Source organism: Onychostruthus taczanowskii, unplaced genomic scaffold (genome assembly GCF_017590055.1).
Source record: "Onychostruthus taczanowskii isolate IOZ18803 unplaced genomic scaffold, ASM1759005v1 scaffold29, whole genome shotgun sequence".
Classification (NCBI taxonomy): Eukaryota; Metazoa; Chordata; class Aves; order Passeriformes; family Passeridae; genus Onychostruthus; species Onychostruthus taczanowskii.
Window position 1 is genome coordinate 7,429,087 of NW_024500239.1, and position 23,629 is coordinate 7,452,715.

Consider the following 23,629-nt stretch of genomic DNA (forward strand, 5'->3'; position numbering starts at 1 on the left):
ACATGCACATTCCTTTCCCCTCAGTGATAAGCCCTACATTGTTTTAAATTAGATTTGAAGAGAGGCAGTCTGTCATTGGATCGAGTGTTATAATTGCAAAATACACACCCAGCTTCCAGGGCCACAAGCTTCTCTTATAAATGATGCAACATTGCATAACCAGTATGAAGCATAACAATAATATGCAATTATGTAGTCAAGAGAATTATGCATCAATGGTATACAAATATATTTATTTTGCTAAGTCTTAACTCTCCCTTCATTAAGAGATGTTACTTTTTGACATATGTTTTAACTAAGATGATGAGATTTTTCTACCCTACAAGCTTCATCATTGTGCATGATGGAGAAACAGAAGCACAACTATACAAAAGTAGGGCAAGACTCAGCCACTACTCATGGCGATGGAGAAACAGAAGCACAACTTCAAAAGTAGGGCAAGACTCAGCCACTACTCATGAATTTAATAGTGCAAAATTTCTGCATGTAAATGTATCATAAACATACTTGGGTTGGTTAGTTTACTCATTTGTGTAAATGTCAGGGTACCTTTACTGGGGGAAAAAAAAAAATTCTGAGCTTGCTAAAGAAAGGAAGTTATCTGTATAAGGAGCACCAGTCTTTACAGAAGGAACCTGGAGTGATTCCAGCTCCCCATCCCTTTCTGAAAGGCTTTGAGCAGCCTGAGTTTGCAGAAGACAGGTGGTGGCTGCTTAACATGTAATACTTTGTACTTGATCTCCCTTTTCCTTTACACACAGACACACACATCTATATATGTATATTTCATCTAAGTATATATATTCCTCTCCTCATAGCTCTGCTATAAAGCCCTCCAGAAGAAAAAGCGCTCTTACACCAGCACTACATTTGACAAAATTTTTTGGGCGCATTCCTCAGCCTGGGGCTGGGCAGCTGCCCGATCCCTTGTGACTGCATCCCTACACTCAAAAGGGCAGCTGGAGTCCCTGGGCTGGAAGCAAACGCCTTCCTTTCCCCTCCGCAGGTGGGCAAGGCGCCAGTTCCCCCGCGGGCCCTCTGTGCCAGAGCGATCCCCTGGTCAGGCGGTGCCGAGCTCTCGCTGTGCTGGCACAAAGAGGGTCACAGGCCAAGCGTGAGTCATGGCTTAAAATAGCAGCAGGCGCAAGACTGCAGCACAAAATGTCGCACAGGGCAGCGTGGAAAACAAAACTGGACCAAACTGGCTGGAAGAGCAGTTATCTAAACGCAGCTCTCCTTAAGGACAGACTGATGTTACAGTTAAAAAAACTCTGTCAGGCTGAAAAAGCCACAGAAGTGCAGAGCTAATGTAATCCTATTTACCTGCCTTGCTTTTTACCACCAAATAAAGGGTTATTTTCAATCGGCATTGCCCATTAGGGCTGAACAGCAATCTCTAAGTAGGTAAAAATTATGTTTCTGCTCTGTTCTTGTTCAAACAACAGAAGAATGTTCTGGTCAGTGCCAGGGAAGGCAAGAGGACTGTTCACATCAGAGTGTCTGACTAACACTCGGGGAAGATTAACGAAGTCCAAGTGCTAAACACAGCTCCTGCCTCTAAGACAGCCAGGAGAGACTTGTCCAAGGGAAAGTATGTAGAGGAAATGTGTGCTAAAGGAAAATAACTGATTTGAGGGCCAGGAGATGACAAGGGGGATCGGCAAGGACAATTAAGAGACTGGGGGACCAAACACTGAAATGGTGGAATTACTGGAGAGTGCCATTGGCATGCTGCATGGCCTTTGAAACACGATCAAGTGAGAGACGGTGCCCGCACTTGTCTTCTGCCAGTAATCTCTGTAATATCGCCGCTGTTCCATGGAGTCACAGGCACTAGCTTCCAGGGAAAGGTGGGAGAGCTGCCTCACCCACCCCGGCAGCCCGTGCCGTGCTGTGGCACAAACCAGCCAGTCACCAGCTCTCGGCTCCCCCGCAAGAACCTGCGCTGCCGGCCCAGGGCATGTCGGACAGCCAGGAGGTTTGCCTGGCACCCAGGGATGGGCCAGCAAACGACCGGGCCCGGTGCTGGGATGGCAATTCCTCCAACTCGCCCTGGGCCTTCCCACAGGGAGAACGCTCAACAGCAGGCTGTGTCCTCACATCGCATCCATTGCTTCCATGCTGTTCCTCCTTCCTTTGAGAGAACGGGAAGGGAAGAAGGGCATTAGCCTGTCCTTGTACTGCAGAAATAAAACTGCTTACTTCTCTCCAAGGATTAGGTTCGTGTCTCTGGAACAGCAATTACTTATTTATCAAAGTTAGCCAGCCTCCTCGGGAAGTGCTGCGGCCGCCACAGAGGAACACGGACTGTCACATTGGCTGCTGTGGCGAGATCAGTGCTGCAGACACGCCCTTCGCCATGTCAGCTCTGAACACATGTTGGACTTTAATTGTTGTTTTATTTACAGTTTTACTTCGCGTACGTGGGTCGGGCTGAATACAAACCGCGACGGACCAAATTACAGAAAATATGCCACTACAGGACTTGTGTGCCTATAACATCACCACGCTTAAGGCTGGAACAAGTTTAAGTATTCCCGCAAGGTGATGGAATTTGGTGATCAGACGCTCGTCGGGTGGGACGGCGAGGAGCTGCCCCAGGCAGATACCACCTGGGGCGGGCGGGGAGGGGTGGGGCATGGCTCTTCCCTCCCGTTTGCCTCTTGCCCTCCCCGCCCCCCCCTTCCCCCATCCCCCCCCCCCCCCCCCCCCCCCCGAGAGCAGCGTTGAGCAGCTCCATCCGGGTCCTTGTCTCGCGGGCACCACGCGGGGCGAGCGGGCGGTTACACGAAGCGTGACCGCGGGGGGTGGAGGGGAAGAAAGTGCAGGGCGGTGCGGATTCCTGGCGCGGCGAGAGCTCAGAGGCGCTCCAAGCCGCTGTTGTACTTTGCTTTCTGCCATTCCCGACAAGGCGTGTCCACGGTGGTTACCGAGGTTGAGCTCTTCTGCCTCGACCCCAGCAGTGCCTCGCCCCCCCAGAGGCACGAGCGCTTGGTACGCGCCGGCGGTGCGGGTAGGGCGGTGCCTGTGTGACTCAGGCGCTGCCATTTTGAGGGGTCCGTGGTGGCTGCGCAGCTGCACTCCACGCTCGCTCCGTGCTGAGGCACAGGCGTTCCTGCTCTCTCCTGCCCGCTCCTGCCGTCGCCCTCGAGGACGTCCCGGGACCGCCTGGGCGAAAAGAGGCTCTCCTCAGCCCTTTCATCATTCTTCCCGGCCGTCCCGGTCCTGTTCCGACGCCGCTCCGGGATCTCTCTATGCCCGCCGCCCTCATCCGTAGGAGCCGCTAGCGCAGGGACAGCGTCCTCCTCCTCCTCCTTCCGCCGCCGTCGCCTCTTCCTCCTTCTCTCTCCGCCACCATTTGCCCACTCCCCGGCCCCGGGGCGCTGAGCTAGACTATGGGGACCAGGTCGGGGCCGAGCAGCGGCAGAGCGGGCGGCCCGGTCACCGTGTCCCCTGCGGCAGGGATGGGGGGGCTCCGCGGCTTCGTGGCTTTATCTTGACATGGCTCCTCTCCGTGCTGCCAGCACCGCCGCCACCTCCTCCTCCACTGCTCCTCCTGCGCCCGCCGGCTGCGGGTAGCGAGCGGGCCACGGTCCCGGGCTCTCGTCGGAGCCTCTCAGTCTCTTGCTTAACTCGGGGGGAAGTTTTGGGAGGGGTTCCTTTTTTTTTTTTTTTTTTTTTGGTTTGGTTTGGTTTTGTTTTCCTTTGGTTTTTTGTTCCTTTCTCTCCAGGGAGAGAAGGGGAGAAGTACTTTTTTCCTCCCTCCTCTTCTTAACCTGGTCCGACTAATTTGCTGACCTAAAAACTTCTTAACCCCGACTAATCAAACACCTGGGGAGGGGGAAAAATGTCTGGAGAGAGGAAGAAAATAACCTGATAATTGGGGGTTTGCTTTTTTTCGGGGGAGGGTGATTTAGAGGTTTAAAATTGCAACCTAGGTTGCAATTAGAAAAAAAAACCAAAAACCTCGCAAAAAAAAAAAAAATCTGTCACCGAAAAGCAGGAGTAAAACGCACTCCATGTTTTCCGAGTCGTGGCCATGAAGTGAGAGGGGAGCGAGGCGGTGCTGCTGTGGCTGTCCCGCTGCCCCGGGCGCGGCCGCCCTGCGCGCACAGCGAAGGCGAAGGGAAATCCGAGAGCGCCGGCCATGCACAGCCTCGGCTGACCGTGCTCGCAGCAGCAGAGAGAGACAGGGAAGGATCCCCGGGGCATCAGCAGCCCAGGGAGTGTATGAGGTGTCGGGGGATGTAGGGCTCTCCCACTGGTAGGGAGCAAGCCCGGGTTTGGGGCACCGATTCAGGTTTAAGTCTCTCGGTGAGATAATACGGTCCTTTAGAATCCCTGTCCGCCCCTTGTCAATGGCCATCATGATCCCTCTCCTCTTCGGCAGCTGTAGCCTCAGGGTAGTGATGAGCAGGATGAAGTTAGAAATGACTCCGCTGTCTTTTCTCTTTGCTCCCCTGCAAACCAGCGCTGTGTTGTCTGTAGTTGATTTTGTTGTTGGCGGCAGAGAAATGTCATACTTCCCGGGTTGTGCACTCCTCCTTTGCACCCTTTTCTCTGCTCTCCACCAAGTGTAATAATTTTAAAGAAGAAGACAGGCAACATAGCAATAGTGGAAGGCTGAGAATAATAATCAGTAGAGTCATGAATCTGGCTGGGGTAGAACGCAGTTTGTAATTTCAGCTTCGGGTTTTTTTTTTGTAAGCAGAGCAAAAGTACCCCCCCATGGATTGGGCTTGTGCCAGTTGCTTTTTATTGTACACATAAATTGCGATAAGATTTGTTTGGGGTTTGCTTTCCTTTTTTCCCCCCTTCATTCTTTCCCACTTATTCCTGCAGCTAAACTGTTCAAATTTTTCTCTTCGAAATTCTTTGCGGTTTTTTTTTTCTTGATTTATTGTAAAACCTCTTGTCCAGCCATGGCTGGACAACTACTTTCTTTGTTTCTTGACCCCTCCAGTATGACATTCTCGTAAAATACTGCCTGAGGTGCGGTTTTGGGTTACATTAGCGTTTGATCTATTCAGTTGTATTAGCAGGAATCAAACGACTTGTTTCTGTTGTACTTAAGTCTTTACGAAAAGGTGCCCATAGTTTAGCGACAGTTTCCAAAGGCTTTAGTACCACCTGTATTACAAAATGGGGGACCCAAACTCCCGGAAGAAACAAGCTCTGAACAGACTTCGTGCTCAGCTTAGAAAGAAAAAAGAATCTTTAGCTGACCAGTTTGACTTCAAGATGTACATTGCCTTTGTGTTCAAAGACAAGGTAACTTGGTCTTAAAGTGTGTCTGTGTTTGTTGCGTTTTAAGTGTTCTGTGCAAAGCCTTGCTGCCTGATTGCATAAAATATTTTATCCTTAACAGAGTCCCTTGACTTCTAATTTTTTTTTTAATTGCTAATTGCTATAATACTCACTTAGTTCATGTTTGTAATTTTGGCTCTTTGTGTTTTGTAGTTTCGTAAGGCAGAGGGTTCCAGTGCCTCATTAAATGGTTACTTAGTAACTTCTATATTGGGTAGATACTGCACCTAATTGGGGTCTGACCTGCACAATTGCTGGCTGCGAGCGCTTGGGCTGTGAAGGCAATCTGGCTGGGGCGATTGCCGAGTGTGGTTATCTGGTGAAAGCAGAAGGGAGGAGTCGCAAGATGTGATGTGGAAATGGCCCAAGCGCGCAGGCACATGTGGAACTGCTGCTGTCATTTTGAGAGGGAGTGGGGAAGGCAAAGAGAAAATCTTCATTTGCTTGGCTGCCTTCTCTGCTGCTGAGTTCCTCATAACTGGGTGGGGAGCTGGGTCTTTCTAAAGCCAGCTATAGACCCGCAGTTGTGGGAGAGTTTTTATCCACAGAACGTTAATGAAAGTAGGTACTTAGAGGAAGTGAATGTGCTGAACACATGATGAGGAAGTGAAGATAGAAGCAAATGGCAACAGTACATAATGCATGTAGATGAGTTCTGAAATTGTTTAAATCTCCTCATATGTATATAGATTTTGCATTTGCTGTAATAATTAGGTGTTTTTAATGAAGACTTTTCCTTGAAAAGCTTCTTTAAAATTTCTGAGTTCAGTTTGCTCTTGTCAGTTCTAGTGCAAGCATAGATGGATTTTATTGGGGTGTAATTTCTGGGTACTGTGTAACGGTAACATAAAAATGAATGTTTAAGCAGTAGCAACAATTAGATTTTCTTAGATGACACAGCTTAACTTTTAGTTGGACACTGGTACTGCTTTTTGGTTGCTTTGTAGAAATTCATGGCAAATGCCTGTTTTAAATCGTATTTGCTTACATCACAGTGAACTGAAGATGTCCATCCCATGCCGTTTTGCTTAAAGTAGGAGTTTAGCTCAAGTCAGCCTGGTCAGCAAGTAGTTGCCTGTTAGCTGTGGTCTGATGGGGGGGTAGGGAAGTGGAGCATTATTTGGTGAGACACAAATTTGTCTGTTAAAGTAGGGCAAGACTTCCAGTGCACTGTAAGAAAGCTGTTAGAAACAGACATAGAGCTTCAGTGATTTTACATTCTCATAATGTTTTGGCCTTGCTTGAGAGATGCTAAAATAGTTGTAGTGAGTATAAAAGTTGTATAGCAAATGAAAATAGTTCTCCTTTGAGAAGATTTTAGCTAACTTCAGCTGGGATCTCAATCACCTGCTGTCACCAAATTGGCATTGAAAGATTTCACTTTTCATAAAAGGCCAACTGTAAAAAATTGAAAAGGAGAAAAAAGATGTACTTGATTGATATTTGCAGAGAGAAGCTTGCAGAAGTTCTTGATCATCCCAGAGTCATATACTCTACTTGAAGAAGGAGCATTTCTGTTAATGTTTAGATAGAATCTTCGTGTTTTCAAGATTGATATGTAAATCTGCATTTTTGGAGATTACAAAAATCTGTTCAAATTTTATACAAGTTGTCGGTCTGATTCTGTTTAATTGATAAACTTTTGCATGTAAATTTTAGCATGGTTTGTGTTGAAGTCCTAACCTGTGTGATGTGTACTTTATACAGAAAATCACAAATCCTGAAATAAACTGTTGTCTATTGTTTCCTAAAATGGATCGTAATCTTAATGTAATCTGTGCTTTTTTTTAGAAGAAAAAGTCAGCACTTTTTGAAGTGTCTGAAGTGATACCAGTCATGACCAATAACTATGAAGAAAACATCCTGAAAGGTGTGCGGGATTCCAGCTATTCTTTGGAAAGTTCCTTAGAGCTTCTGCAGAAGGATGTAGTACAGCTCCATGCACCCCGCTACCAGTCCATGCGCAGGGTAAGGCTCCTTTTTATGCTTGCTGAATTGTACTTTTTCAACACTTGTGCTTTTCCTTGTGAATCTTAAGTCTAATCTTGCATTTTTTTTGTCCTTTGCTGCCTGAGGGCTCTGCAGGCCTGTGTTTGTGGTCTAGTTTGAAGAGTAGCAGTGGGGTAATAATAGTTCTGAAACTGTTGAAATATGTATTTCTGACATTTTACTTTTAATTTGTCTCATTCAGAGATGTGCCTTGGGAATTGTATTTTCTTGCCATCTTTGTCCTTTAGAATGCATGTGTTAGTAATTCTTGTAACAACTCCTGCTTTACATCTAAGTGATGTTGCTTAATGAGTATTGGATGACAGTTTTGGCTAATGTTTTCTTAAAGTTGTAGTTTATATTAAGTGGGTAATGATACTAAAATTCAGTGGCAAGCAAGGAAGACTTCAGCTGTGGTATGAGTAATACAAATGGAAAATCAAACAAATGTTGTGTAAGTATCACCTCTCAAGTATGTGCCTGTATAGATAAGTTGCTTCTCTGTGTCTTTGACCACTGGAGGGGATGTAAGTACAGACCTTTATTGCTCACAGGATGTGATCGGCTGTACCCAGGAGATGGACTTCATCCTATGGCCTCGTAATGATATTGAGAAGATAGTCTGTCTCCTGTTCTCTCGGTGGAAGGGATCTGACGAACCCTTTAGGCCTGTTCAGGTATTTGGTTTTGGGTTTTGACTTCAGTAACTAACTTGTTCCTGGAGGGAGTGTTCTCTTTAACCGATAAGTTGATAAGGTATGCGAGTTCTCTGGATGTAAAACCATACGCTGGTTTTATTTATAAAGCAGTCAGTGTTCTGAATGCCCAATTCTGCCTCCTCCTATCTTTATGCACTGTTGTATTAGCCCTTCCAAAATGTAAGTTTCCAAAGGGCCTTTGCAAATGACACTATGTATAAATGCATACAGTGTGTTTGTATTTGTAGGAGTGGCTTAGATGTGCCTCTTAGTACAATTGAATCTTGTCTAAATGTGATGGCGTTATTAAGCTTCTGTCAGTATTCCAAACTGCTCTATTTGATTAGATGGAAGAGAGAGATGGATGGAACCTTTGCATTATAAATTGTTGTACAGGCATCTTCTGCCATAGGAAGGTAAATTGGGTTTTATATATGCTGCAGGTAAAGTTGTACCTTTGAGTTGTTAATGTCATTGCAATGGCTGATGTCAGTGTTGGCAGAATGAAATTAGGGGATTCTTTAAATTGTGTCAAGACACTGCCACGGTCCCCAGTTTCTGCTTTTCAGAATACATCAGAAAAGGGAAGAACAAAAGTGGTTGCAAAGCCCCACATTGAAGGAACTTAATGGGTTACACGTGAGCTTTATCTTGAAAAATATTTTATTTCCCTCCCTCACACCATGTAGGCCAAGTTTGAATTTCATCATGGTGACTATGAAAAACAGTTTCTGCATGTTCTGAGCCGAAAGGACAAGACTGGAATTGTTGTCAACAACCCTAACCAGTCAGTGTTTCTCTTCATTGACAGACAGCACTTGCAGGTAAGCTTCTTTTGTCCTTGTTTTAACAGGTGTATTTTAACTACAAAAAGCTTTTTCTTCTCAGGAACGTCAGTGATTGTGCTGCAAGGTACTCAAGTAGAAAAACTGATCATGCATTCATGATTGCATTTTGGCAGTTGCAGGGGAAACTTACACTATAAATAGGACTCATACGTGCAAAAACTAACTATGGGCCACATATGTGTTCACATAGAATTTATGTTCTTGTATTAAAAAATTAAAGAAGTTCTGAAATAGGCCTAACAGTGGTTAAGAAAAATTAAAGCATTGTTTTTGTTTGGGTGACAATACAGAAATAATTCAAGTGAAGAATGAACAAAATAGTGAAAACATTTTATGCATTAGAGTTTGCAGACTAATTTTAAACTTTGGCTGTTTATGTGTGTGAAATAGTGAATTTTAAATGTCTTTGAGGTTTACCTATTAGTCCTGAGAAACTTCTAGGCTTAATACATTTTCTTTGGGTTTTCTTTGCCTTTAGACTCCAAAAAACAAAGCTACAATCTTCAAGTTATGCAGCATCTGCCTGTACCTGCCACAGGAGCAGCTCACTCACTGGACGGTTGGTACCATAGAGGATCACCTCCGTCCGTACATGCCAGAGTAAGGTACTGGCCAGCAAAATGGGGAAGATCACAGAATGCAGCAGTGGATTTTCACTTTCCTCACCACTTCATTCTTTCAGAATTTAGAAGAAAAAGGACTCATGTTCAGAACACTATACATTGTGAAACTTGATCATCCTGGATTTTTTTAATCATTTGTATCTCAGAACTTTGCAATTTTTTTTTAGATGTTTTCTGCATGGACCTTGTGAAAGAGAGGATGCTCTGCACACTTCTGCACTGCATCAGCATCTTACTGAAATGTGAAGTGAAGGGACTGTACATTGAAACAAATGTATCCGAAAGCACAAGGTGATCATTTGTGGTGGTGTTCCCATTTGTGCTGGTCATGCCCCCTAACATCTCTAATGTTAACCATCAGTATTTTGAGGGTGAGAAGTGAATGTAACGGGTATAAAAGCCTTATAGCTTTGCTGTTCATGATTGTATAGACGAGCACTATCATTCATTCTAATGAACGAAAAAGTGGCTATTACAATAGGAAGTGTGGGAAAGAAATCTTTCTTAAAAAGAAAAAATGCATCTCATTTAATGTATAGGCATATTTTTGCCTCTTTTATTTTGCTGGGCCATGTCTTAAGTTTACTGGCACTTTTGATTTGGATCTCTTTCCCCAAGTTGCTGTATAACTGTATGAAGGTATTCTTTTGAGTAGGATGCATTTATACAGATGAGGCAGACCTGGAGTCTGAAGTTGCTAAAGCAGCTCAAAAAAAGGTAAAATAATAGCTGCAGAAACAATGTTGGTAGAGGATTTTTTTTTTGTTTTTGAGAGTTGAGACTTGTAAACTTGCAGGTGAACTGTGCAGGAAATACTGGTTTCTAAAACATTTCTTACAGAAAACCCATTGAGGTTGTTTTTTTTCTTTCTTTTGGAATAGACATTATAAACCAATGTAAAATAGTGTTTGGAGTGTCAAAAGTTGGTTCTGACAGAACATTTTAAGATTGTGCAATGATAAAAGGAAGACTACTGTATAGTTTTGTTGACAAAGAAGGCTCTGCTTAAGGGTTGAGTACTTTACAGGAGTAAAACTGCATAAGCCTACTCCCTTTGGATAAAACTAGTGCTTACCTGTTTAAAACTTGTATTTAGCTTTTGTTTGGAATTGGAAAAATTGAAAATTAAATAAATTAGGTGAAAGATGGCTGGTTTTATTTATGGAAATCCTATTAACTGAATCTTAGTAGCATCTTGCATCTTAAGAGTGTCACCCACTACAAACACTGAAAATGTACAGACTGTAAAATGTTAAGATTAGCAAAGATCAGTGGCAAAGGTGTTCTTGCAAATGTGAGCCATATGTTTTGAAAAGTACTGGTCAGAAATAATGGCATTACTAGTATCTTATTGTATTGGTACATAAGTATTTTTACTTCCAAAGTTATAAATTCCTACAGGTTAATATGAAACACCCTACAAAAACTCCACCTGAAAGCTCCAACTTCACTTTCATAGTTGCCTTAAGTTACAAAGAAATACCTTGAAAGTGCTGCTCTTCAGAATGCTAAGACTTTCTAAAATGTGTAGTAACCACCATACCTGCTGATAGCACTGAAAATTTCTCAGCTTTAAGTGCCTCTTCTTTGAATGATCTGTAAGACATAATGCAAAATGTCCCCAAGAAGCTTGAGCTAAGTTTCATAGGGTCTGGAACATTTAAGTTTCTGGATTTTAGAATTTGCTTCCTAAGTGCCATTGTTTGTTCTTAATTTGTAATTTTGGACATCGTCACACCACAGTGAGAATAGGGTCGTAGTTACCTTGGTTAGCAAACAAATGACAGTTCTTGCATTAGGTATTTTGGTGTTCTTTAATCTGATTTCTCTCAGAAGAAGCTTCAAGATGTTGGTCTGAGTGGCTGTGTACAGTGCTTTCCAGGTGTCAGCAATCATACAGGAAACAACCGGTTCCGTTTAATTCCTTTTTTAGTTCTGTACAGGGTGCATAAGACAGGCTGCTCATTTGTTCCTCGTGACAAACCATACCATGCTTCCTTGGGAGAGCACAGGATTAAAGGAAACAAAAAATTGGAAAACAAATTTTAAATGTGGTCTATACTACCCAGCTAGCAAACCTTATGCTTTTGCTGTGCTATCAGAGTAAGTTCAGAACCATCTGCATTGTCTAAGTAGTGGGGAAAAAAGATAAGGGACCAACAGGTTTCAGAGCATGAGAATGTTGGGGAATATGTGTTTGTTTTTGTATCATTTTGCATCTTTGAAGAGTTTCTCTCCCCTTAAACAGGACAGCTTTTGAGGGAAGAGATTTAATTCTTGTTCCACTCTTTCTCAATGGAACTTGCAGTTCAATCTCAAAATATTCTTCCATTAAGTTACTTTAGCAAAATGCCCTTCAGAAGTGAATGGAAGAAGTTAACAACATCTAGCTTTTGGTTTCAGGCCCTCTTTATATAAGCTTAATGGCTTTTTGGTAGTCTTTTTTCAAAATGTTTTATCTCACAAAATTAATTTTCCAAAGCACAGTTTGTGATGGTGTGCATCTCATTTTTGGAGCTGCTTGTAAATACAGAAAGGTTCTCTCACAAGAATTTTAGTTACTGCCTACTGTCAACTGCTTGTGTGCCTCCCCTGGACAGTCTAATACCAAGAATTGAACTACACTCAATATTGCACCTGAATATGGGAGTTTAACTGGGCTGCTGCTTAAGGATTTGTCATGAGACCTTGGTAAGTGCCAAGGGGACAAGGATAAATTAAGTAGAGAGAAGGCCATTAAATATTAAATGCACCTCAGTGAATTGGCTGGTGAAGGGAAGTTTGCGTCAGGTGCTTCCTGGATGATGATAAGCTTCTTAAATGTTATAGTCTGTACATGATTATGAAGCTTCACTTCTCAAGCTTCTTCAGCTGTGCAGGAGTTACCAAAATACGGTAAGATGGACAGAACTGCTGTACAAGTATTGCCAAAATGCAATAGACCTGTAGTTAGTTGGCAGTTGATGCCCTTTGTCATGTCTGTCTCAAAGTACAAATTCACTCTCAAAAGCTCTATTATAGCTTTAGTGTTACTTTTATAAACATAAAGATTTATGTTGAGTGTTACATCAGGTAGTAGAAATGCTGGGGTTAGTCAGTGCTTCTCTTAAAGGAAAAAATTGGTTGTTTGGTTACTAATCTCTGAGCATTGAGAGATCAAAGGTACTGATCTCTTGTTGCAATTTCATTTTTTTCATTGCAAAACGTTAAGTCTGTTAGAAAAACAGCAGGTGGAAAGATGAAAATTAGAACTTGTAAAATTACCTAGAGATTAAAAAATTGACATTTCCAAAACACCTATTTGATTGTACTTTGAAAATACAAACCTGGGGATCAGCCTGCACTACAGTAAGTGGCTGTGGTCCTTGGGAATGACCACATCTTTTCCTTGACACGTAAGGTGCAAGGGATTAGTTTTGAGATTACTTTAAAACATCACACAAATGACATAAACGCTTGGTCCTTGCACATACTTGCAGCTTCTGAGCTCTGCAGGCATCCTTCCCTTCCCACCCCTGCTCAGCTGCCAGGAGAGCACTGCTTTTTCTTGCACCTGTGTGCTGAGTCATTTAGGTTACGTGCAGTTACTGAACACCAGTTTGTGTTGAATGAGGATCTGGGGGATTGAACAGTGAGAAGAATCACTGAAGGGTTTTTTGCCTCTTAATAGTGAGATTAGTCTAATGGACTGTTGGAGGCTTCATTTAATGTTGCATTAATGTTACTGCCACTGAGCGTGATAGTTGAAGTCAAGAACGAGTAGAGTGCATTTACATTCACTAAGCAGAGACATGCCATGTGAGTTTACTTAATTGCTATTTACTTTTATTAGCCTGGAAAATCATCTCAGATTTTTCATTTTACGTTTATAGTGGCAGTAAATTCACAAGCAGGGTAAGCCTGCAGATTCTGGAACAGCTTTCTGGAGTGAAGCAATGAGACAAGGCATTATTGAAACCCTTCAGGCCTGCAGCAGTAGGTGCTGCGTTCTGCTGTGTGCACTGCAGCTGGGAGGGAGCTCGCGAGGCTCACTGGGAGCACAGATGCTGTACAGGGAGGGCTGTGTCAGCTCCACAGGTTAACTGAAGCTAAGTGTAATTTCTCTTCTGCTTGGGTGACTGAAATGCTTTTTAGGGCTGAAGATATCCGTGGCCTACTTCTGCTTGGAAAGGATTTACATATGGAAAGGTCCCTTAATTTAAGCACAATTACTGTATGCTAGAGCACCCACTAAAAAAATTGCTGTTCAGACTCTAGAAATCTATTCAAGCAGCTATTGCTTTTAAGCAAAAGAAATCAAAGATCCAGAATTTTACTAGAGTTGCAAGCCCCAGGTACTGTCTTAGTAAACAAAAATAGGGTTTTTTTTTTTTGTTTTTTTGTTTTGTTTTGTTTAGTTCATTTATTTTTGGTGTTTTTCCTGAAGGATAGCAAATGTGTCTTGTTTGATGAAAGCTGGCAGGTAATTTATTCTCTTTTAAGCGAGAACTGTATATGCTGTTTAACTGTATATGCTGCTGTGTCCCACAACCATGGCAGCTTGGGATCCTGGTCTGGTGGTAGCAGTGGTTCAGTGAATGCATTGCAGAATCATGAAGGTGATTACTGTCATCATGTTGGCCCTGAACTCAAGTAGCAAAATAGGCATGTAAGTGGGTTTTTTCATTCCTGGGGACAATGAGGTAAGGGGAGGTTTGGGGGGTTCTGCCTAAATGTTTTTTTTTGCAGATGAAAATTCTAAAATTGTGAATGACATAATGCGGTGGGAAATTCTTCCATATGCCGTGGCAGTGGCTCAGAGCCAGTCAACGAAGCTGAAGAGATTTGAACTGCTGTTCAGAACAGTTACTTAACAGCCTAATTCACCTGACATCCCTGCCCTCTCTGCCCCATCCCTGTTAGGTGGTGGTTTGTGAATTTGAGAATTGCAAACCAGCAGCTCAGCCATGAGAATCCTGTGATGGGTGGCTTGACCTAAAAGACTTAGAAGGAATTCCGATAGTTCAATACTTGTTTCAGCAGTGACACCCTTCCTTACCTTCTCCCTAGTTTATCACTGACATCTTCTCAAGAGCTGGAATCCTTAATGACTAAACCCCTTCTCACTGCATCTTAATCTGTGATCTGTATCTGCCCTGATTAACATCTGGACCCCTGGTTTCAAATGCCAGTGGGAACAAGTCTGCTCTGATTCCTTATTTTCTCAAGGCATCTGTAAAGCACAGCTGTACATGGTGCAAGCCCGTGGGTGTTAGTCTGAATGCGTTTGTGCAATAGCAGGAATGTGAAACCAGCATGAAACACTTGGCTGGACAGGGTACTGCATCAAGTGGGAAGCTGAAGTTACTTTCACTGAGAGAGACAAACTGTTCCTCAACACTTCATACCACTGAAATGTGGTATGAAGTGGCCACTTATGTGGCCTCTGTAAGAACAGACATCTAGACATAAATATAATTTGGGTGTTTGGTATATTTAAAAAAAAAAGACAAAACAAAACAAAACAAAAAACTAAAACAAAACAAAAAAAAACAACCCAAATACAACAAACTGCAATATGGGAGGGCTGGTCTCATTTTTAGCTGTTAAGATATGGAACTTGCAGTTGTCTGTCAGTTACTGGATAAGTAATCTGGTATACTACTAACACTCACAAGATGAGCTCATGAGATCATTACTTGCTTGCTTGTAAGGGAATTATGCCTAAATCTGCAGTGATGGAACCAGGTCAACCCCACAGGAGGTCTGGTTGTTCTGATGCCAGGTGGAGCCATGTACCACTTGTCCTTATTACGGTAATTTGTTTCCATTACTTTGAGATTCAGCTAAGGTAAGACACAGATTTTCCCACGTGTAGGTTAGAGTGAAATCAGTAAAGAACACTTCCAAGTATTAAGTTTGATGCTTGACAGTTTACTCTCAAAGCTAGGCGAGCTCAGTGGTGTCAGTTCCTTCTAAGATCATCTCTACGTCTGAGTTCAGTTGTGAAATAAATTATGAGGTCAACATACTGCTGCTGGTGAGGGATTACAGACAAGGTTGTCTTAAAATAATCCATTTAATTAACTGCTTCTGAAATAACTGGCCTGCATATTAACAATGTCCCTCTTATTAATTAGGCAGTACTAAAGTACTGTGTTGAGTAGTCTATTGTAAGGGAGAAGAGAATTCACTGTTATTTCAGGAAGGTTTATTTCTCTTTCCCTCTCAGCCTGAAACAGTCCTTGCCAGGCTTGAATGGGAACAGGAGGATACTGCTGCTTCCGTGTTGAGGTTTGCCACTCTCAATTGGCCTGGATGCTTTTCAGTTGTAATTATGGAGATATGATGAATGTTAAGTGATAGAATGGGACCACTTAACTCTGACAAGTTCCTGAGGCAGCCAGTGCTGATTGAGGGAAGTCGTGTTAAGTTGCAGTGGGACAGTTACACAAGGACACAGTGGCCCCAGAACATACAGCTGAGTGTTCTCAATTTTTTGGCACCTCCTTCATTCTCACCCTTCATTCTGCCTTTTATTTCAGGTAATAGTCAAAATCACTCTTGTGTTCCAGTGAGGGGAACTGGTTTATAGCAATTGGAGGGGAGTGGTTTTAACTATCCTCTTGGACTCTGCTACATGAGTAACCACGTAAGGAAACTGGTAAAATTAAGAATGACAAAATGTAACTGGAGATGCCAGAACATGTTAATAGGAAGATAACCAGCGCAGCAATTGCCAAAGTGAGTAAGTGCATCCAGTTGCTTCGACAGATCCTCTCTGCTCATGCAAGTAATCGCAGAAGGAACTGGAGATTCTTAAGATTCGTAACAGTGCTTCAGGCTGAGGGAGCTGTGACATGAGAGTGTCGTACAGTGCAGCATCTAGCTCTGATGAGCAAAGACTTAAAAAAGGTTACTGCTGCAGTAAGCACCTTTGCAGAACTGTTTCATCAAAGCACTGTGTTTCTTTAAATGGGATTCAGGGTTGATTTCTGAGTATGAGTGAGTGCAAGTACTGGGGGAAAATCAATCATGAACGCACTGCTAAAGAGAGGATGCTACTATTAAAAGTTCAGCTAGCTACAGGCATGTAAGTCCTGTTTGCATCTGAGGCAGCCCCAGAGGACAAGCTTTTCTGAGAATGTATATACCATGAAAAACTCTTCTAAACTTGCAGCAAAAATACATGCTGGTAGCCTGAGCCCCCTGCAGATAGCGTTTCAGAGAACTTCCACTGAAGGGTTAGTTATCTGCTCAAATTAGTTGTTTAAAAGTCATTTTGGAAAGATTAATGACACATTAGAAAACTTGTACAAGTTTATATTGAAAATCAGTCTGCATGAGCAGGTCGCCTAATTTACTAAAAATTACTTCTTTAGATTTAGGAATACACAGAAGAAAACCTTAACTGGTCATCACAAAACTCAAATGACTGAAGGCAATGACTCAACTTCCACAACAAAAAGGACTTACACATGCCCTTTACCAGTGTAGATCAGTTTTTTGCTAGAGGAGAAAAACATGCACTGCATATGTAGCATTGCTGTTCTTATTACAGCCTGATAACCTTGCCATGGATCATTTGTCAACAGTTTGAAGAAAGCAGTTAAGCCTGTCCACAACACTGCAAGAGGAGACCAGGCTTCAGCTGATGAACAGCAGCTTAACTCTACCACATTCATCCCAGGTCAGATAATCTACAGCCTTAGCCTGAATGAAAGCTCACCAAAATTACTTTTTTACATCTGTAACAAGCAGCTGATGGATTTTAAACAAATATAACCACAACCTCAGCTAGGGAGAGCTAAAAAGCCTACATGATATAATTATTTTCATGTTCCAGGATCAGAGGGAGATGATGACATCTTGGGTGAATTTCTGTACAAGGGTTCCACCACACCCTCTCTCAACTATTCCATGCTGACAAGCTTTTACTTAGCGCAAAGAGGCTACAAAACTATGAAACAGTCTTTAAAAAGGTAGTTTCAGAAAGCTTTATTGATACTTTTTAATTTATTACAGCATCAGTAAATTACATTTCACATTAGCCTGCTTTACACTTTCAAACCAGTTCTGGACGATGTTACAGAACTCTGTACTACCATCTCAGGGAACAAGTACAGTTTGGAAGCACTTCTAGTGGTGTTTGAGTGTGACAGTGACAGGCCTGAAGACAGGGTTGCTTTGTCACATGACACCACAGGTAGAAAGCAGATCTCTTAAAATGCTGTCATGCTGGTTAACCATATCGCTGGTCCAAAGGCTCTTCCCTTCTGCTATCTTGACCAAAAAAAGCCAGATGCTTCCCTATGTCGTCGCACTCTGTTGTTCATCCCAAACCTAGGCTTGTAGCAATACTGGTGGTAATTAAGAAATCTGTTCGCTTATTATAGAAGTGAGACAAATTCACTTGATAGAGACTATCACAACTTTGTGCAGATGATATTGCATAAGTGAGAAAATAATTCTAAATGGGATTCTGAAGATTCTGAAGTCCAACATTGTTATTTAAAATACTTTTTCATATTAATTTCCTATGAACTTTGTATGTCTACCTTGTGCAATTAACTTTCCTGTAGCCTTATTTGTTAAATCCACAGTGGCAAATGCAAGAGTTTTTCCTTGCTTCAAAATTTGAGCTGTAATCAGTATCTCTTCTCCAATCTTAGCAGCAGAAGTGTATCTTCAAGGAAGAAAAAAAGGAACAGGTAAGCAACTGTACAGAGGATAAATCCAAGAAAGTTCCTGCATTTTACGTTATCATGAAGGAATTAGTAGGAGTGGGTAATAAAGCCAGATCTCTCTCTGCCTGCCTACTTGCAAACCCCCACTTAATGGATTTGAGCTCCTCTAACTACTGGCAGTGGTAAGTAAGTGTAAGAGTTCTCTGACAAAATGGAGGCTAGAAAAAAACCCATTTGCTTCGTTCTGAGCAAAAGTCTGTTTTGGAACAGAAACAATGAAGTATCCAAGGCTTCAGTTAAAAGTTCAGCTCCAAGTCCTATTCCAACCACTGCTGGCTTCCTACAGCCTTTCTAAACTAGTCTGGCTGCTTCAGCTGCAAAATGTCACTGTCACAAAGGCTCCAGAAGGTCATTTCTGTATGGAACTGTAAGCATAGGTTAACTGTTCCCATACCCTGATTAGAGGAAAGTCATGAAAATCTGGGCAGCCCTCAAATGTTGTTTCCATTTCATTAGAAAACTCTTTGTTTTATTTACATGAGCAGCAGGGTGTGCTTTTAAAACATGCTGTTTGGGGAATAGGAAGAAATTTCTGCACAAAGAATTCCCCTGGAACGAATTAGGAGGAACGTGATCTAACCATGATCTGAGGTAAGGGAACAATATTCAAATGTTGGAGTGTAGAGGAAAATGAAGAATTGCTGGATGTTAATCTTGTTGAGATAAATTTCATCAATGAGTCCATTTTTATACACGACGCCATGTCACAAGAATGTCAGTGACGCCTAACGCTGATGTAGCACCAGCTCCATTGCTTGACAAGGGCAGGATTTCAGCCTTGTCTCATTTCCAGAAGCTACTGCTGATCCTCTTGTGGTTACCAAAAAAAATTTTCTCTGTTTCTCTCTGTTCTTTCCATTACTGAAATAGCTTCCTCATGACAACTTTTTAAAAAGCTCCTTCCCAAAAAGGAAAAAAGTTCTTATAACAATATTTGATATCCAATCTCACTTGTTCAATGAATGCAGTAGTCCAAGTTAAAAAAAGGTATTAATATTGCTTCATGTAACATTGCTTAAAGGTAATTTTGGATCACCTCCAGAGACAGCACTTTCTTCAGATTTCAGCCCTTATGTAATTGGGTGAACATAACTGATAGTGTCAATAATTCAGATGTTGGCCTCTTGTTATACTACTACAGGAAAAAAACCCATAACGACAGGAGAATTTTAGGTTTTAATTTCCAGTAAGATCCTAGTCATCACAGTGGTAGATGAAACTTAAATAGATGCTTAATCCCCCATCTGCCTAGTGGAGAAATCAGAAGGCGCTGGGAGAGAAAGGAGGGAACCTGGTAAAGATACAGATCACCCCCCCACACACTTTTAAAGATTTCTTTTTTTTCTTTTTTTTTTTTTTAAGGCAGTTTTGATGAGGGGTTACTTTTCTAACATTTTTAATGCTCTGTTAGTTATTCCAAGGAGGATTACTTTAGTTCCAATTGGTCATAATGTCTTCATTAAAAGTAATGAAGCAAAGCTGACAAGCATGATCAAAGAAAGTTTCAGAACAATTGTTTTTTTAAGACACCGTGCTTTGAATCTCCATTACAGGAAGAACTATTCTCAGTAAAAAAAAAAAAAAACACCTTAAAATAACCTAGAGCAAAGGATTCTTCTTCCACTGAGAAATTCTGATTCAATCTGTAATTCACCCTCTATACACAACAAAGGTAAACTCTTTCTGCTTTAATACTTTTCTCTGGTTTATGGAATTATACTAAAAAAGGGATTACAGAAAACTGCTTACCCTAGAGTTTAGATTTTGAGGAGACATTAAACTACTGCACAAGCAAAAACTGAAACCAAACCAATTTCTTAGGAGTCAAATTGCTGGCATATCAACATACCTTTACATTCTATGAAGGAATGGACGCTGTCTTGTAAACACATGTAACAAATAAAATCTTAAAAAGGTCTAAATCAAAATTGAAATCAAATGGCACTCTCCAAAAACACACATGCAACCCCTTTAATTTATCGAAACAGGACTTCAGGAACCAAAGAAAATACCCATTTTTAGTGAGTGCCACAGCACAGAAAAGATGTACAATGGAGTCAATAGGGGAAGAAAAGTGAGTATGTTTTGGTACCACAGTGGACGATACCTACGTGATGTTCATGTCCACGCTGACCCCAGGCGCTGCTCTTTCTGTGTACAGCAATGCTGCTGTTGACACCACATCCACAAGGGTGGCTGTCAAACCTCCGTGTAATGTGCCACCTCTGTTTGTATGCTCCTCCTCCACTTTCATTTCACAAACAACTTTTCCAGGAGTTGCAGATTGAAGTTTCATCTGTATAAACAAAAAAGGAATAAAAAGCTTAGTGACAGTAGTACCAACACCTAATACTGCCCTCAATCAAATTGAAAGTAAATTTTTTCTGACTCTGGACTCATGAGACAAATTAAAAGATGGAAAATAGTGTAATTCAACTGTCCTGTTAGATATTTCCATAGATTTTGAGCAGAAGACTGTTGCCTTAGAAAAATCTGTACTCCTAATGCAGACAAATATTTAAACTGACAGCTTAACAGAACTTCAATAGGTGCTGTGCTGTCAGGAATTCCTTAGGAGGAAACTGTCTTCAGTTTTCCTTTTGCATTAAGCTGTGAGTGAAAGACCAGATTAGAGAGAACACAAAACTGCTCTAAGTATCTGTGTCTGCCATAGTTGTGAAGGCATATTTGTTAGCTCAGAAAATGGAAATGAGACCACCAGTAATTCATTAACCATTATATAAGTGCAACCTCAATAAAAATCAGTATTTTGAAACGAGCATTGGAAATACTAATCAGATTGGCCTCTGACTGGAAATTCATATTCATGACTAGAAGTATCCAAGGCTGTATCACAGTGTTACAGCATCATTATTGCATATACAATTTCATTCCAGCCCACAGGTGGTAAATCCAGAATTACAGCTCACCTATGATACCATGCTTCCCCCTGTAACCAACAAAAGAAGTAATTTTGACACCAAGAAGTTACTGCAATTCAGTATTTGAAAATCTCTGTTTAAATTTCTTCAGTCGGTAGCACTATATTCCAAATCTGAAAGCAGATGCAAAACTGGGGTAAGTTCCACATATATTTACATGTATAACTAAGACTTTGAAGTGCCTTTAGACTATTAAAAGTGAAATGTGGACATATTTATTTCTTCCTACTAATTTTCAGGTTTTTTACAAGGGCTTTTTCAAACCTGAATGTTTCCATTCTGTTACCAGCTAAGCTTAAATATTTTTTGATCTTAAAAGGTATAAGGTTGATATGTTTCCAGTTTCATAATTCCTTATTTATAATGCAATTTAAGAGCTGAGTTTCACCCTTTCTGATAAACCAGAGTTTATCCAAGTTTTGCAGACAAAGCAAGATCAATGATGATGTAAGTGCAGTCTTCTAATGGAAAAAAAAATGGTATTACACAGAGAGGAAATTACTGAGGCAACATCCTAATGTAGAAATAGCACTTGTATCAATGAAAACCCCAAGCCCTAAATCAGGCATGCTGCACTGCACTGGAGGCCTGAGCTTCTGACAGAATTTCTAAGGAGGGCTTTACTGATGCCCAGCACTGGGAGCAGACGGCTTCCTCTCCTGTCAGGGACTGGTGCTCCACCCCACCAGCGAGGTGAGCAAAGCATCTGCTCCCATTTGTCATTGCTCTGATCTGGCACTACATGCCTGCTCTCCTTGACAAAAATAGTTCAGTACTTGAACGCTTCCAGGACCTACTCAGCTAGAGCTGCTGCTCTGTGCTTCTCCCAGCCCTGCTGTGCTTGTCCTCCCACGCGTCTGCCTCAGGGAACAGCACATTGCTTCAGCTTCCAGGCTTTAAACACACAGTCATTAAACCCTGGGTAGATACCACATTGGAGTTACACCAGAAACTAAGTCTGAGGATTGAGGTGAAAGGTTTCAGACTAAATGTGTCTTCTCCAGGATAAGAAAAAGCTTGAGTCATTTACTTATGGTAAGAGAGATTTCAGGTATCTCCCAGAAAAGCAGCAGTTACTTTTAATTCAAACTATACTTTTTTTATTATTATTATAATCAGATTCCTAGCACCCTAATTCCAGAAGGTTGCAGGAAACATCTGAAAGTATTCCAGACTGGAAGCCTGTCTCCCAAGGTTCACTTCCAGGCAGTTACCTTTACAAACTGAAATGCTAATATTTGCTCACCACTTACCAGGATTTAAAAGGAGCGTAAAGCTATCAGTGAATCAGCTATAAAGTGAAGTGGTGACTAAGAATTAAATGGACTCTATAAATATATAAATTATCTTCTTAAAGCTTTATACATTTTTTAAAAACTTTATACTCACTAACATGTCTTGGAAAAACGTGACTGCAAGAATTATTTTACAAACAGTTGATTTTTATTAAGTGTACCAGATCATGGAGCTGTCAACAAAAGCACTGCTTCCATTATAACATTTGCTGCTCTACAATGCAAAGCATATTGATTTTTACATGGCTGATTTTCTTAGATATATTTACTCCATCACTCCATGTCACAGTTACACAACCAAATAAAAACTAAAGGGAAAATTTAATGAGAACACTGAAACTGCTTCTAGAACAAGAACTTTCCTACACAGCAGCTATGCTACTGCATTCTACACAAGTTGTAGTGTAAATTAACAGTAGCTTCAACTTTTTTTTAGCATAACGTAACATGACACTGCAGCACTACCAGTGCAGTGTCAATTACATTTCCTTACACCAGAATGTGCAGTGAAGTTATAGTGTACAGCCTTGTGTAGAAGAAATGCAGAGAGCACTGGGGGGTGTGCGTTGTGCTTTCAGCCTGACTTCAGGCTCAGGAGATGTCATAACGAGGCATCTTTCTAATTTTAAACAGGGAAGAGTTAACTTTACAATTTCCTGGTCCTGGAAGTTAGTGGCTTCGCACGTACGTAGGAAGGAAAGAATGCCACCTGCTGAATGACTCCTGAAGGTTATTCAGTACAACCACCTTCAGGAGCTGCTGGAAGGCAGCTGGAGTGTTTAACGAGAGTTACTGAACAACAATTGGGTAATTATTATAACAATTGTTTTCTACCCCATGTTAGCAGCACGGCCACACGCCAGGGTGCGCGGCCTGGAATGCGGGGAAACACCGGCGAGCCTGCACCACCGGGCTCCTGCCGTGCCCGCAGCATGACGCCCTGATCCCGGTTCAGCCGGTTATTCCGGGAGGGGACAGGAGGCCGGAGAAACGAGCTGTCCCGGCGGGGCCGCGCTCCCGGAGCCCTGCCCTCCAAGCGCCCGTACCTTGCGGAGCACCCGGTCGAAGCCCTTCGACTCCAGCATGTACTTCATGGCCTCCTTCAGGCTCTCCGCCGTGAACCCCATGCTGCCGCCCCGCTGACCGCCGCCCGCCCGCGCCCCGGAACGGCAACCCCGGCGGGCGGTGCCTGTCGCCGCCT

At 42.1% G+C, this 23,629-nt stretch overlaps 2 protein-coding genes and 1 long non-coding RNA gene across 3 annotated transcripts; 2 read left to right on the plus strand and 1 right to left on the minus strand.

Annotated features, from left to right (window-relative positions):
- Positions 1–3,489: 3,489 nt before the first annotated feature.
- CUNH6orf62 (chromosome unknown C6orf62 homolog) lies at positions 3,490–10,613 on the plus strand. Its single transcript, XM_041408132.1, has 5 exons — positions 3,490–5,271; positions 7,099–7,275; positions 7,851–7,973; positions 8,684–8,818; positions 9,321–10,613. Exons 1-5 carry the CDS (start codon positions 5,143–5,145, stop codon positions 9,444–9,446), a joined length of 690 nt encoding a protein of 229 aa, XP_041264066.1. The 5' UTR covers positions 3,490–5,142; the 3' UTR covers positions 9,447–10,613.
- Positions 10,614–17,427: 6,814 nt separating this feature from the next.
- ACOT13 (acyl-CoA thioesterase 13) lies at positions 17,428–23,602 on the minus strand. Its single transcript, XM_041408133.1, has 3 exons — positions 23,475–23,602; positions 20,303–20,487; positions 17,428–18,130 (listed from the first exon to the last, which is right to left on the minus strand). Exons 1-3 carry the CDS (start codon positions 23,553–23,555, stop codon positions 17,974–17,976), a joined length of 423 nt encoding a protein of 140 aa, XP_041264067.1. The 5' UTR covers positions 23,556–23,602; the 3' UTR covers positions 17,428–17,973.
- Positions 18,028–23,467, plus strand: LOC121337800. The gene is made up of 3 exons (XR_005952945.1): positions 18,028–18,155; positions 18,677–18,782; positions 21,089–23,467. It is a non-coding gene; the product is annotated as an uncharacterized LOC121337800 (long non-coding RNA).
- Positions 23,603–23,629: the final 27 nt, after the last annotated feature.